Here is a 16,020-nt window from a genome sequence, read left to right as displayed (position 1 = left end):
ATCATCGACAAGTGGTGTCTCTCAGAGGTCAAGTAGTGGGACCAGTGCTCCTCAGAATCCTCATCAGTGACACTGACAGTGGGATCCAGTGCAAACCTCAGCAAGTTTGCAGAGGACAACAAGCTGTGCGGTGCAAATGACATGCCTGAGGGTTGGGATGCAGATTGAACAGAGCTAGACACAAGAACTAGCTGTTGCTGCTGTTGGATACAAGTTGAGCATAGAAATTTGGGAGCGGCAAATGGGAGCTGTAGCAAGGGAGGGAGAGGTGGGTGGAAGGAATCTGGATTGAGCTGGGGAAATTGCTTTTGTGAAGGGAGTTGAGGTGAAAGGAAGTTCACTGAAAATCATTGTGGAGACATGGGTGGGAAATAAGCTTTTACAGTACTTACACACAGTGGGCTGAAATTGTACAGCTGCCATACACCCACCCTGATTTGTTCTCACTACCTCTGCTCAGTGGGCCTGTGGAAGGAAATGAGGTGAAAAATCTCACAGGTTGTGATGAAGGCAGGAAGACCACTAACAGTTACAGTCATGAGCAAAACAGGCTCATGGAGGAGAAGGCTGAGAATCACAACTATAAACTCATGCAAGCCCTTACTTGCTCCTATGCCGAACTCCTCTAGACAGGGTGGGTGCGGCCTTGGGGAACAGAGGTCAGTCTGTGCAGGTTGCCCTCCACCAAAGTCTCCACATTCTATCCCTGCTCTTGTGTGAGCCCTGTCAGCATGCTGCAGGACTGCAGGTAGTACCCACGGGCATTTCTGCCCTTTCTTCAGTACTGTTTCCCACAGGTAGCACACACCTGGCTGTGGCAGTTTGGCCATGGGCTGCTGCAAGGCTACAGGCATCGGTTGGAGTGGCTGGTGGCCATGACAGGAGTCATACCAGCCTTTTACAACCTCTTCTTGATGACATCTTGGCCACTATAATTATCTCCCAGACCTGTATACATATCCTTTTCTTCATATATTCTACCCCCTCAAAGTCTGTTGCTGATTTGGATGTCCAGAAATGAGAAAATAGACAGAAATCCCTGATAAGGGGTGTGGGTGGTGCAGCTGGAGAGGAGAAATGGTGTTTTCCAGTCATGATGGTGATCTTTTACAGCACACCTTTTTCCACTGAACACAATCACCTGTGCCACATTTTAACAATGAAACCACAAAGCTGCAAGGAAACTATTATCAGTGGGTTAATCCCTTACAGGCTCATTTTTAACACAGGGAAATGTGATTTCTTCTTCTCAGCTGCCCCGAGCACTGCCCCATGCAGCATCCAGCCTTCTTATCTGCTGCTGTTAGACAAAAAATATCAGCCAACAGCAATGTGTTTCTAATTGGTTGCAACTCTTAATTTACTTACTGGAATTTAGCTATGGAGGAAATTTGTGTTGGAGAAAGCTTGCTGAAATTATTAGTTCCATTTACCTGCAGAATAAAACTTGTGTAATGGCTTGGCCCTTGAGATACTTGAATACTGCTCCTGTATTTTTAGGGATGAAACAGAAATCTGGAATTATGTCAGGCAGGGAGCTTGCATTGAAACTCTCACTGAGGCAGCAAAAAAATCTGCACTGGTTTTAACAGAGATAGAGTCTTTTTTTAAGAGCATTTTTTCCCCCATTGCTGCTTGTAAGATGCTAGGATCGGAACAGTGCTGGCAATACAATGATGCTTCATTTGTTGCTAAGCAGTGCTTGCTCACAGTCATAGGCTGTTTATTGTGCTTCCACACCAGCAAGGAGGCTGGTAGAGCAACAGAGGCTGGGATGGAACACAGCTGGCCCCAGTTAACCAAAGGGATGTCCCCTATGTGTTTGTGCTCAGCAATAAAAGCCTTGGGGAAAAAGAGGAAGTGGGTCGTTTAGAGTGATACCATTACATGTAATGAGCTCTGCTTCCCTGGAAGTACATGGCCATTTGCCCTCTGATGGGAAAACCTGAGTAAATTTCTTGTTTTACTTTGCTCGCTTGCATGGCTTTTGCTTTGCCTAGTAACTTGTTTTACCTCAGCCCATGGCTTTTCTTACTTTTACTTTACAGATTCTCTCCTCCATCCTACTGTGAACAGAGTGAATGAGTGGCTGTGTGACGCTGAGCTGCTGGCCTCGGGTAAACTACCACAGGAAGATTTTAAGTAGATACCTGTGTATGCTGCCACTGATACAGCCCTGACCATCTTGCATAGGTCATGAGTCCCCAGTGAAATGAGCTGATCAAGTGACAGAATTTAGAGAAGATCTTGTAACACAGAAGATGAGTGTCATGCATTAGCTGTAGGGAAAGGCTATACAAAAAGCAAATACTTTGCAAAGCAAACAAATGGATTTTGGATAATGGCCAGGAAGCTTATAAGAACTTACATATAACTGGGTGTCTGTAACTTTGCCTGCTCTTCTTCTCTGTCTTTCTCTATTTTCTTAATATTCCTTTCTTCCAATTTCTTTTCTCTTGTTTTCTCTCTTTCTTTCTCTCTTTTTCTTCCTTTCTTCCCTTCTTTTTACTCTTTCTCTTTTTCTCTCTCTCACCACTGGGAGATTTTCCACCAGCATCAGCCTTTGAAAATGTCACCAGCAGTCAGAGTTTATGTACATAGCCTCTCAGCCTAACAAACTCAGTGCAAACTACCCTGGGTAGACTTCAGGCTGATATCTGCCATGATAAACAAGAACCATAATTAATTCATAAAGTTCAGCAAAAATTCAGGAATTGATATACTTATATACCACATTATGCCATATTAACAAAGGCAAAGAGACCAAACTGAAGAAAATGAGATATTATGCATCAGGTCATTTTATCTTATTTTATCTTATTTTATCTTATTTTATTTTATTTTATTTTATTTTATTTTATTTTATTTTATTTTATTTTATTTTATTTTATTTTATTTTATTTTTTGTTATAGAGTTATTAATACCTGTTTCCTGCATTGTATAAAACGTAGAAAAATCAGAATACTGGAAAATGTATAGAAGAATAAAGCAGGTTATAGTTCTTGGCTTGTTTCTTGCCGTTACAGGAATACCTTGGAGAGTTTATTTCGCCTCCCCCGGGGGATTTCCTCTTTTATTTTTCATGATAAGGAAAACTGCACGTAAACAAAACAACTTTATGTGTAGCAGCCTTTAAATCACCTAGCTAAGATTTGTTGCTAGAATATTACATCAAATTTTGGTTTTAACAGTGTTTGGAGTGAAAGAAAATAAAATAGTAAATAAATAATAAGCACTTGCCCTTAGACTGATTTGTGAAATGATCAGAGAGTGGGTGGATACAGATAATGTAGTTAAAAAGACATTCCGAACTATATGCCAAAGCAGAACAGGAGAGTTTATGAGACTTTTCAGCTTTGTATGTTCTTTAGGGTCTGACTGTGTTCTAGGGAGGAGTAACCAGCAAGGAGTGTACCATGCTGACTGTGGGCATCTGGAGGTAGCAGGTGGAGCCTCAATTGTCTCCCCTGGTAAGATAAACAATACTGAAGGATAGCAAGCTGAACTGGGAGGCTGTGATGTCCATGTAGCTATTAGGCAACATATTTATTTGCTGACTTTTGCCAGTTGGAGATAACAAACAAAACCCAAAATATTCTGTCTAAATAGTATGTGGTACAAAATGCCACTTCTTCTTTGCTCTAGAAAAAATCTTAATTTTTGTAAAATGCAGCAGTTAGTTACAGTTTTGTCATTTATTTATCCTTAAAATAAAAACAAAAACAAAAAAAAACTTTTGATCTCCAAAAATATGATGAGTGGAAGGTAATGCATGTGGGCTCTTGTCCTGGTTGACTTACAGCTTCTCTATTTCCACGTTTTTTTTTGACAAGTACTATTTAAAAGTTAGTTACCTGGCACAGTCTTCAACCTGCTTCTCTGGGGAGTGTTATTTTGATTATTTGTCTTCTGTTTCAGTCACTGGGGGACAAACGTTACACTCACACAATCAGAGGAATTATACAGCAAGAAACCTGTGTTGTACCAGCCTCCTGCTCTGGTAAGTACACTATAAAATTCTTAGTAACTTCATTTCTTTCTATTCTGATCTAAATGCATCCCCTTTGGAACTCTAGATACTTGTAAGGTGATTCCAGCAGATCTCTTCTGCATGTGCATGACAATTGGCAGATTTTCCCTTAGAATTCAGCCACAGGATCTCTCACATCAAGGGAGGCAGAAAGACTCTTGGAGTGGAAGGGAAAACTCATGAGGATTTGATTTATATTGCTGGGAAAGGGTGAGATGTGCTGTCTGAACTCCTCTCACAGGATGGACTGTTACCCATTCACCACACTTACGAGTTTTTTCAGGAAACCTGTGGAGCTGGAAGAGATGAGGCCTACTTCTTTATCTGGTCTGTGTTTTCTTGCTCAACCAAAGGCCATCTTCTGAAAATAGATATATAGGTGGAGCTATAAGAGAAGGCAGGCACTAGTTAATAAGTGGCGTTTCCACATCTTAACAGATCAGCCCATTATTAATTCTAAGGAATATGAATATTCACATTCTTGATTAAGCTGTCATCAGATTTCCTACAGAGTTTTCAAGATGCGGGTGTGAATGTACAACATCTGTGCAGAACTATAGATGTGACCACTGCAATGTGTGGGTATGATGTTGGACCACATTGAACTTTGGGAATAGCACCTTGTTTTGCCTGGGTGAAGGTGAGGAACAGGAGGTTACAGATCTGAGCTGGAGTGAACATGTTCCTCTGGAGTGAACATGTGAAGCTTGAAAACAATGTGCAATCACTCTGGCAAGCTCTGCAGGGGTACAAGCTTTAGGCTGTTGAGATCAAGCAGCCTGGGATATCTGAACGACAGTCACCACATTTCACTAGCTGAAATATTTGGACAGTGCAAGGATCATAAATAGGAATACTGAATTCTTGAAAGGGCAATACAGGAAAATATTTCTCTTTTAAAAATCCTAAACAGATGCAATTCCTTCCAAATCCCAACATCTTCTGAAATCATTCTCTGAATAAAAACATCTGCCACTTGGATAAGAACAAGTCTCTTTTAATGTAACGCAGACTCCGATTTTCCTCTTCCCCTAATCTGCTTTTAAAAGCTTTGCTTTTAGTTGTGCCAATGGTCCATGCTGAAATTGCCATGTCTTAGCCATACGCTTTAGTCACAGCAGTACTTTGAGATATGGATGGTCACCTCCAGAAAGATTTAGCTCTGTTTAAAAGGTGCAGAAGAGCAGAGATTCTAGGGGAGGAAAAGTGCAACTGATGGCTGTCCTCTAAAGACATACCAATATGAAATAGTAATTGAAATTTCTAGTTTTGAATGCATTGCCCCTGCAAGACACAGTGGACCAAAAGCTTGCTCACATTAGAGGGATAAACACTGCTTCATGCAAAACCATCCTTTCCTTTGAATAATTAAGCTGTGCAGACTTTAGAGTGGATGCTTCATAGTTTCCCTCTTTTCCTCATCCTCTTCTGGACATGATCTGGAAGAAAATCAGCCTACAAGTATGTGAATCTAATAGAGTTTCCTAGGCCCACTCTGCTTCATTTTTAATATCTTTCCTGGAGGTTAAAATTTAATACTTTCCATTTACAACATGTACAGTGACAGAAACGTACTACATTTTCTATGTGGAATATTTTCATCAAGGAGGTGCAAGAGTATTTGAAATATGTTGTTTGGAAAATGATGCTGGCTTGTCCCTTTTCTGTCGAGATTTTAAATATGCTTCTGATATTGGATGTTTGGCTCCAGATAGCTGCTAGGACTGCTTCCAAAGAGGTTGAATATTTATGACACAAGAGGACACCGTGGATTCTGTGTGCTTACATTGGTATGCGCTGATGGCTATATTTCTCCTGATCCTCGCACGCTGTAATTAAACAGGCACAGATGACATTCATACGTACTGATAAAGATGCATGACTGTACATAAGAGGAGATGCAGGGAGCAAATCTGTATTGGGAGTCCAAGCTGAGTGCACTTGGAAAGCAGCACTAACTTCCTGTGAACATTCCTTCCTGTTTTATTTGTTGATCTCTAGCAAAAACTAAGACAAGCAGGTTCCCCCAGACAGCAAACAATATTAAGATCTTTAATAGCTTTCAAGAACACCAAAAAGAAGCTGATGCTGCTTGTCATTAATGTTAAAGGCACTGGAGCTATTTACATTGTATTACATTTTAAGAGTCTCCCCAGACGGAGTAAAAGGTAGTAGTCATCATCTGTCCTGAATAGTTGAAACCACCATTTCTTTGTGAGAGTGAGGAGCTGGTTGGTGTTTGTACAAAAGAGTCAAAGAACTCATAGCCCTTGTGAGTTCCTTGACAGCAGAGTGAGGCACTCTTTGCTCTTTCATCCTAAAAGTTACACACTGCATTTCTAAGCAAAATCTCTTGCAAAGATAAGGGCTGAGTATAAAGGACAGGAAGTTCTCGTCTAGTAATTTGGATATAGGGTGAAAACCACCACCTGTGTTGTAACCTCCCGGCCGGCTCACTTTGGGAGCCTAAGAGGAGGAACTGCTGCTAGGATAACAGTGTCACCTGCTGGCAAGCGGAGAAACAACTCTTAAGTGCAGAGACGTGGTGTCAGTAATAGAGTCAAAGATGATGACATTTCTTTGAATTAACAGTTCTGTGTTTCTCAGACATACAAAAGTCTACTGTGGGTATCACTGCTCTCAAAAACTTCACTCAGAGGCTGGTGAATCTCACACTTTTGTGTGCGTCCAACATGCGTGCATTTTGTACAGGTGACATGAGTGAACAGGTGGAGGAAAATGACAAGAAAAGCAGCAATGTCAAGAAAACATCTGCAGAAGAATCTGCCTGTCCTGACGCAGACTCCATTACAGCACAACAACGGGTATGACTTCTGCAGTATTGTTTTATTGCTAAGATCCTTACCATTTGTCTTCAATCTATTCAACAAATATAAAAGTTTAAAGCTAGAGTTCAAGTAGGAAAATACCACTAATAACTGCAAAATAGTTGAGTTTGCAGTGCAGTAATTTAGAGAGCTAAGCGCTTCTGAGCTCTAATGAAACAGAGAGGAAATAAAGAAGTATTCTTTGAGAGCGGGCTATTTCCACAGCTTATTAAGATACTAATTTTAATGCCACTTGGAAGACAGTGAGGGCATTTGGTAGCTAATAAGTGTTTGCTGTAGTTACAAAAACTGTAACTTTGCTCTTCTTTTTGTTTGTTTGTTTTTAGCAAAAAGTGAACAAGGAACTAAAACACTTAGACTTTCAGAATCCAGGACCTCAGATAGCTAACTTCAATCCTGAAACTAGACAGCAGAGGAAAAAAGCATGCATGTCAGAGATGAAACAAGTCTGTTTCAATAAGCCCAAGTAAGATGCATTAATTTATTACAAATTTTGCTATTAAAAATGGTTCTCATGCTGTTTACTGAATAGAAACGGAGTGCGTAGAAGCATTAATATTTTTCAGAGATTTCTTTTTACATATGAAAGCTTAGCAAGGAAAACAAACTTCTGCATGACATAGATTCTGACCTCTTCAGCACAGACACAGCGCCTATTTCAATTAGGGCTTATTGTGAGGGTGCTGAGAAGGAAATATTTGTTCTTAGACAGATGTTTTCCACATCTGCTGGGTTTAGTCTTTAAAAATGTCAAAGCACTCTCCAAGAATCACTGTTTCTTTTTTGCTTTTGCAGAACTCTGAAGAAGTACAACAGTCGTGGCCGGCTGCTTGGTACTAACATTGATTTGTGTGACTGCCTGGACAAGAAGTGCTTGGGTTGCTTCTATCCTTGCCCCAAATGCAACTCAAATAAGTGTGGGCCGGAATGTCGCTGCAATAGGAAGTGGGCTTACGATACAATTGAGAGTGAAGATGGGAATGTGATCAGTTCTTTCCCATTTCCTACTGACCCCTGATTTTGTTTCAGTAGCTTTGTAACTGTGCAAAGTTCTTCTTTCTTCATGTTCATACTACATTACTTATGTAATTTATGTTCATACTACATTAGTTATGAATAGTAACGTTTACTGTAGCTTCTCCTTCAATACACTATTCACAATGTTAGAAACACCGCGATGTTAGAATAAATTACACCTTTCAGCAGATTATTTTGGTCGCTCTCATTTAGTTTGGGAAACATTACAAGCCTGAGGTAACAGTAACAATAACAACTATTTGCTAGAGTAAAGCACTTGCATTTAATGAACCTTAACTTACAACATGGGTGTGTTTACAAAGGACAACACTCATCAAGCAGAGCAGAGCTTACAGCCACCCGACACGATGAACGGCACCCCGCCTTCCCCCCCGCCCCGCCCAGCTACACTGCTGACGTCGGGCGGGGCGGTGGCAGCAGCCATGGCGGCCTCCGTGGTTCCGGAGACGGACAGGTAGGTATAGACATGGTGTCTGTCCCTGCTCGGCCCTGTGATGTTGTGGGGTGAGGGCAGCGGGGCCTGCTGCAGCCTGACCTCTTCCTCTGCTTCCATGCAGCATCCGCAGGGCCGTGCTGCTGCTCAACGCCGTGGACCCGGGCCGCTTCCCGAGGCTGCTGTCCCGCCTGCTGCAGAGGCTGCATCTGAAGGTGAGCGGCACTATATCTGCACTTAGATTGCTGTTTAATTTATTGTGGTCACTACTACTGCATTTAAAAGTAAACACATTTGTGGTAACTGTCATTAGCATGGTATAGTATGGACTGTGTTAAAATCCAACTTTCAAAGCAATGTGCTTTGACTTAGGACTTTTATTTCCCCTGTCACATAACAGACATATCAGGGAGGAATCTGAAGTGGAAGGAACCTGCAGAATTAACTACACAACAGCTTTTGCTTCCTGTTTTCTTTGGTTCTGATTCAAGCAGCGCACTAATTATTTATGGAAGTTTGTTGCGCGTGATGAGCTGATGCAGTCAGAAGGGAAGTGTTTCCTCAGTAGCTCTCATTCGCATGGAGAAAGCATTTTTTTTTTGTATTTCAAGTGATCCCGATAAAAGCTGCAGAATCTCATAAATTAAACCTGAATTTCAAGGAGATCAATTAGATTGGTTTTTTTGGTGTTTCTTTTTTCTTGTTGGAAAGGGCTTTACTTTGTTATTTCCACTTAAGAAATTTAGAGAAGCTCAGTGTATGTAAGAGTGATGAGAAAACTTTGTCTTGGCAGGTATGTTCGTAGTGGCTGAACACAATGTCAGCAGTAACCATCCCTGTGTTTCAGGCTGAAAGCAGCTTCAGTGAAGAGGAAGAAGAAAAGCTTCAAATAGCTTTTTCACTGGAAAAGCAGGATCTTCATCTAGTTCTCGAGGCCATATCATTCATTTTGGAACAGGTACGTTGTTTTTACCGCTGTGAATTGATAAATGTGTTTCTTTTATCAGGCCGTTGATTTAAAAATAGAGATGTCAAGATAGAAAATACTTTATGGGAACGTGTCTGTAGTATATTACACATGTTTTGGGGACATGGTTTTCCATTTGTTTCTTTATTGATTTGTTTGGAACTCATTGCATTTATGGGGTGATCTTCCAGCTAAGATAAATACAGGCAATGGAAATCAGCTCTGCGTGACTGTGAGGAAGTCTTTCCTCTTACTTGCAGGTGAACAGGCATACCTGTTGTAGTTCTTGTATCTGAATGAGCGGGTTACTGCATGTTGTACAGCTGAGTGTCTTGCACAGGATGTTTCCTGCTTCTGCTGTAGGTTGCCAGTCAACCACCACTGAGGAGGGAAATGCGTTTACACACGTGCAAGTGTGTAAACTTTTTGTGCACAGTGAGTGCATGCTGGTGTTACTCAGGTGTGCTGAGTGACTTGAGTCTTTCTTGCACCTGTCAATTTAACATTAATTAACTTAGTTCCAGAAGCTGGACCTTTTTCCAACTACTTTTCCCAACATGCTCTTTACATGTACCACAGGGACCTTATCTCCCTCAGCAGTATGTACAGGGCTGGATTGGGCAGGATCATCTCAACTGGTTGATCTTTTGGTGTTGACTTCTGCCAAGTGCTTCTCCGACTGCTTAAATGTTCCACCACTCATTGCTTTCAACATGGTTTTTAACAGCCCACTGTATCGTTTGATTTTACCAGAAGCTGGTGCATGGTAGGGGATATCCACTCCTTGCCATGATCTTTGGCCCGAGTATTTACAAGGACAATGTTGAAATGAGCCCCATTCTCTGACTCGGTTCTTTCTGGAGTGCCATGTCACACAGGACTTGTTTCATATGGTGTTTTGACCGTGGTTTGCTTATGTAACTTTTCACAATTTGTCTGTCTTGAGTCATTTGTATTATTGCATTTTGAGTTGTGATTGGGAAAGTTGCACTCTTCCATCTCCTCAGTGAAATGGTTAGGATGAACTCAGTGCTTGCAGTCCCATTGTAGAGCTGCTAGTAAAAAATCTTACGTACATGTGGAGGCCATCTGTGGTATTGTAGAACGGCTTGGTACAACATGTAGAATGGTGCTTCAACAATTGCGGTTATTCTTCCTTTAAACAGGCTGTTTATCACAATTTGAAGCCTGCTTCACTGCAACAACAGCTGCAGAGCATTCACCTGGACCAGGACAAAGCTGAGGCATTTGCCAGTGCATGGGCAGCTGCAGGTCAAGAGACAATTGAAAAGTTCAGACAGAGGGTTTTGACCCCTCAGAAGGTAATTCTTATTATTTTTTTTTAAGATTAAAGCTATATAGCTGTGTTTCAAAGCAAGGTGTCTAATATTAAAAAAAAATTATGACAACACAAGGTACTGAAAACAAAAAGGGTACTTTGTAGGTAGTGGCTTAATGTCATCAGTGTAATGAAGTTGTGTTGCCTTGAAGAGGTATTTATGTGATAGTTTAGCTGCTATAACTGTTTGAACTATGCAGTGTAATGTGCCCTACGTGTCATTTGTGATATGCTCTGTGTTATATGAAGATGCTTTACAGTTGGTCATGGATGTACAACCTCTTGTCTTGCCTGGGCCAAATGGGGTGAATAGGAATTGTCTTGGGCCACAAGTGAAATTTGTGGATAATGAGCAAGAAAGCCATTAAACTATATATTTATCTATCTATCTATATATATATAGATATTTGGATTTGTGAAACTGATGCATCATTGTCTAGGTCAGCACGAGTAGTTGCCACTTTGCCACTCTTAGTTAGTTCTCAAGGAGGTGAGCTGAGATTTTCCTGTGCTACATCATTGAAAGCAGTTGTTCACAAATGTGTGTACTGACAAAAAGTGATGACAGGAATAAGGTGTCAGGGATCTGGTTTGGTGGCTTGTGTTAGCAGTGGTGATGGGAGGATGGTTGGACTGGATGATCTTATAGGTAATTTCCAACCTTGAGATTCTATGGTTCTATGAAAACTAAAAGCAAGGCTGCATACTTTATGCCAACACGACAAAATGCAGGAAATTATAACGGTAACTTGAGTTTGCCATAATTTGTTTCACTTTGAATTCAGTTAGTTTTAGAAATGTAGTACAGATAAGGTGATTTTCACCTTGAAGATATGTTTAACTCATTTAAATGAGAGGTCAAATCCATCAAAAATGCTAAATCTGTGAACCATTTTTAATCTTCACATTCTGGCACAATTTTCCCTTCAATTCCATAAAAGACTTGATTTCACTTCGTAAATCATAAAGTCTTTTTTTGGCATTTGGCTTTGAGTTCAGCCAGCTTCCTTCAGAAAAGCAAGTGATGTCTCTGTATCAGCATCCATACTTATAAGGATCTCCTGGAGCTGGTGGTGGCCTTTAGTTTGTGTTATTTCTCTGTAATTAGTGTGTTTCAGAGCATCTGCCACCTTTGATTTTGTAATCTGGATAATTAATGAAAGCTCTCATGCTTCATATATATCTGTTGTCAGTTAAAAATTTGGCATATACAGTTGAAGTCTGATCTACTGTATCTTTAGGCATAAATGTATACATCTATGAGCAGGTATAAAATCCTTTTGTTTATTGTTTATTTATTGTTTAATAATTATTTGTTTATTGTGATAAGCCTTTGGGGGAGTGTAAACAGAACCCACCAGTGTGAGGCGTGATTGAATGATTTGACAGAACTGTTGAATATTGACTTAATTGTCCTTTATTTTTATCTTTTTTATCTTACTAGCATAAGATTTGGCTTTTATCTGTTCTGTAACCCTGTTCAGTTAGTGAATTGTATGTAGAAAAGTGAATTGCACGTAGAAAATAAATGTGATAAACAATAGATGATACACTGACAAAATAAGAAGGTAGTACAAGCAGCTTCTGGTCTTTTAGATGTAAAGGTACGTTTTAAGAAGACAAAATCTGACACTTGCAGAGAGTAAAGATATTCAAAATTAGGTTACAATTGATTGTTTTCCAAAGTATTTGAACTTGACCATTTGGAAAACTGGGTTTTAAGGTTATGAGGTGGACCATTCAGAACACAACACGTGTGTGCAGATTGGGAGGCAGTTCTGAAGAAGCTCTGCCAAGCAAATATCTCAGTAAAATTCTCAGACATGCTGTTCAGTGATCTGATTTTTGCTGTTGACATTTCTACTTATAAGGAACTAGTTAAAAAAAAAAAAAAAGCCTTTGATCATCTTCTGTTTGTAATTCTTTCTATTCTAGAACTTGTACCCTTTTCACCTTCAGTGACCTTATTGGGATAGAAATGCTGTGTTTCTCTACCACCTTATATAACAGAATTACATTTTGTTAGCATATCACAGTTCATACAAAGTTTCAAACTGTCATTTGTAATTATATTTGCGCAAAAGCAGCTGCAAAATTGTCATTTTTTTATTCCTTAATTTTTGTTCTTTTTAGAATGAAAGCATGTTTAAACAAAAGGTGAAAATGATTTTGCTATTCTGGAGGGCAAGTTGATTTTCAGTTTGGGTGTGAATGTAGTTTGAGTTTCAACAGCTTGAATTTACTTTCTCAGTTTGCTTTGTAAAACCTTTTAGAATTCTAATCCTATGGACTTAGATTTAGTGAAAAACTATGAAGTTCATGAAAGCTTTTTCTTAGGCAAAGGATTAAACCTCAATTATTCTACTAAAAAGGCACGTATAGGAAGATATTTGAAAATTACACAGAAAAATGGACGAACTCGTGATCTCATTACATGGAATTCATAATATTACAAGTGTAGTGGATATTTACATGATTCCTTCAATTAGTTCCATCTGTGTTCTTATAGTAGTAGTAAATTAGCACATATTTGCTGTGTTGTCTTTAAGAAGTTGGGGAAAAACATTGTATTAAGATATATTGCTGTTGTAGCAACTCCCTCTAAGTTGTCATAATTACCTCTTTAAAAAAAAGTTGATACACGGAAAAACACTTGTATTATTACATAGTTTTTAGATGCAATTTATAACTTGGTTATATTTCCCACACTCAGGCATGGCTGCCTGGAAAGGATTGCCTAGGACTGAGTCCAGGAAGCCTTTGAAGATCTGTAAGGAAGGATGCTCCTTAACTTGCCTGGGCAACCTGTGCCATTGCCCTGTCACCTGCACAATACAGAAGTGTTTCCAGCTGTTCAGATGGAACCTCTTGTGTTTTAGTTTGTGTCCATTGCCTCTTCTGTCAGAGAGTACCACTGAAAAGAGCCTGGGTTAGTTGTCTTTGCACACTTGTTTCAGGTTTTTATACACATTGATAAAATCTTCTCTGAGCCATGTCTCCTGCTGGCTAAACAATTCCAGTTGTTTTGGCTTTTCCTCACAGTAGAGATTCTCCTGTCCTTTCATCACTGTTTGTGTTGAGTGAGGAGGCTGCGGGTTGGATGTGCTCACTCAACCCTATCATCCAGATCATTAATGAAGATGTTAAGCAACAGGATCCAGAGTTGATCTGTGGGGCACACCACTGGCCTACAGCTAGGCTTTGTGCTGCTGAGCCTGGCTGTTCAGGCAGTTGTCAGTCCACCTTAGCCTCTGCTCATTCAGCCATATTTCATCAATTTCTCTCATGTAAAAGGAGATGTCAGCAGCTTTGCTACATGACTTACCATGGTGTGCACCACGTGCTGGCTACTCAGGGTCATGTTCATGCTCCTGGAGGTGGCTTGTAGGATTAGTTGTGCCAGAGCTTTCATAAGGATTAAAAAGGGCAGATTGGCCAGAGTTCAATGGGAAATCAAGTAGGATCAGGCACTTATCTTTCATTTCTGTTTCTGCAGGTCACTACCTATTAGGTGGAAGTGATGTCTTACAGACAGTTCTCTGTGTTTTTGTGTTTATTTTGATTCTCTTAAACCAGATCCCTTTCTTACTGGAAAGGTACAGTAGCATTCTGAATTCTCATTCTGTCCTCATGCCACATGTGTAGGTGATAATGCACTGGCTGATAGCTTCATTAAGATTACAGGTCAAATTGAGTTTATTATTACAACAGAATAAATATTTCCCGGGTGAGGAATACTAATCTCCTCTGTGACATATGGAAAACTGCTCCTGATTGTTAGAAAAAAAAATGTTCTTTTTTGAGCTGGGGTCTTTGAATACTTTTCGGTGTAATCTGGTTGATAGAGCCTGTTGTCCTGAGAGATTAATTAAAAAAAATTTAGAGTTAAAGCTATATCACCTAGTAGTATTCTTTTGCTTCATCCTTTCATTTTCTTTTACTGATCTATTTATAGTCAGTATTCAGCTGCCCAGTGTTATTAATTATGTATAGTCTCCTGTTGCATTAATTAGTTCAGCGAGTCTTTACTAGTATAGCAGTCCATTTACTGTTTTACGTCTGCTGGGTGATACATTCCTTATCAGTTGGAATGATGGTATTTGTATCTGGGTTTGGGTCTTTGTTTTTTTTTGTTTGAAGGTATTCTTTATTTGACCTTTAGAATGATAGGAAAACAATAAGTCTGATCCAGTTTTCAATTCTTGTTAATGTGTCAGTTCAGACATTAGGACACATTGTAGGGATTAAAATGTATTTATTCCTCTCTGTGACGAAGAGCAAGTTTTTTGGTAAAGTTCACTTTGAATTCTCATGGCAGTTTTCCATTGATTTCTTTACTTTTCTCCACTGTCATCCCTCTAAAAAGAAAACCAACCAACCAAAAAAACCCTCCACCCTTATTTTGTTCTATATATATGGGTTTGGTTTTTTTGGGGATTTTTTTTTGTGCTGCAATGTAAGGCTATCTGTTCTAACAGGCAAGTCAAGCTATATTCTTCATAGGCTTCTTGTTTTGGAAACCTGTTTGCTATATCTCTAAAATATATACAATAAAAAAGTCAGCTTCCAATGCTGCCAGGCAAGGGGAAGTTTTTTAAGGCAATGAAGTAGCCTTACTTAATATAATGTTGTGTGGGAATGCAACTGGTGTAATTACATACCTAAAACTTCACATAGCTGTCAGTTCTGTATGTTGGCTGCCTGCATCAGGCTTTATGGGAAAAATTATGAAAGGTATTTTCTCCAAAACCGGTCTTCTTAAGGGGCTTATCTGCGTACTGAATCATACTGAATTCCCTGTTAGATACTGGCTAGCCTGTAGAAATGGCGTTCTGAGTGACATGCATCCTAAGGCAGTTACGACAAAGAAGGGTTCTGCATTGTTTGTGGGGCAAATTTCATTCTGATGTGGAAGAAAAGTGAAATAAACAAGAATACACTTAAAGCAGAAATAAGGCATCTATCATTTTCTGGTTAGTTTTTGCTCCTCTAATCCTTCTTACAGTGACAAGCAGAGGTCACAAGACAGTGTAGTCCCTATGGGTATTGTCACAATGAATTGTGAGGCAACTTGCATAGTACAATATCATCACACATAGTGGTGAAGAGAATTCAAATGGTAGAAGATGGAATACTCCGTTTTATACCTGCTGAGATTTATTTTGAAAGCCAGCTACAACATGGCTGTGTTTCTTTAATCTTCTGCTCCTTAACATGGTTATTAGGTACTTTAATAATGCCCAGTTTTTTAGATTCTACATCTTGAGGATTTTTTAATGAGATTTTTCCTATCTTTCTTACCCTATTCTTTACCAAATAAATGCAAATGACAAGGGATAGGAGATACACTTTGAGCACATTTA

General features: G+C 39.6%; 2 protein-coding genes across 6 annotated transcripts in view; both read left to right on the top strand.

The window, feature by feature from the left end:
- Positions 1 to 36: 36 nt before the first annotated feature.
- Positions 37 to 8,087, top strand: ARL14EPL (ADP ribosylation factor like GTPase 14 effector protein like). Of its 4 annotated transcripts, none has more exons than XM_032441556.1 (6): positions 37 to 268; positions 2,049 to 2,117; positions 3,920 to 4,001; positions 6,744 to 6,856; positions 7,207 to 7,346; positions 7,676 to 8,087. In XM_032441556.1, exons 2-6 carry the CDS (start codon positions 2,082 to 2,084, stop codon positions 7,896 to 7,898), a joined length of 594 nt encoding a protein of 197 aa, XP_032297447.1. In that variant the 5' UTR covers positions 37 to 268; positions 2,049 to 2,081; the 3' UTR covers positions 7,899 to 8,087. The 4 variants fall into 4 exon arrangements, with proteins under 4 accessions (XP_032297447.1, XP_015705490.1, XP_015705492.1 ...); XM_015850004.2 differs by lacking the exon at positions 37 to 268 and adding an exon at positions 311 to 748; XM_015850006.2 differs by lacking the exon at positions 37 to 268 and adding an exon at positions 837 to 950.
- A 19-nt stretch (positions 8,088 to 8,106) lies between these two features.
- COMMD10 (COMM domain containing 10) overlaps positions 8,107 to 16,020 on the top strand; it is an 80,376-nt gene continuing 72,462 nt past the window's right edge. For both annotated transcript variants that reach the window (XM_015850003.2, XM_032441555.1), the window contains exons 1-4: positions 8,107 to 8,372; positions 8,476 to 8,566; positions 9,199 to 9,309; positions 10,485 to 10,640. In XM_015850003.2, coding sequence (XP_015705489.2) covers positions 8,203 to 8,372; positions 8,476 to 8,566; positions 9,199 to 9,309; positions 10,485 to 10,640 — 528 coding nt within the window. In that variant the 5' untranslated portion in view covers positions 8,107 to 8,202. The remainder of the gene's footprint in view (positions 8,373 to 8,475; positions 8,567 to 9,198; positions 9,310 to 10,484; positions 10,641 to 16,020) is intronic.

The sequence above is a fragment of the Coturnix japonica genome, chromosome Z (genome assembly GCF_001577835.2).
Source record: "Coturnix japonica isolate 7356 chromosome Z, Coturnix japonica 2.1, whole genome shotgun sequence".
Classification (NCBI taxonomy): Eukaryota; Metazoa; Chordata; class Aves; order Galliformes; family Phasianidae; genus Coturnix; species Coturnix japonica.
This window is presented reverse-complemented; position numbering and strand designations above follow the sequence as displayed.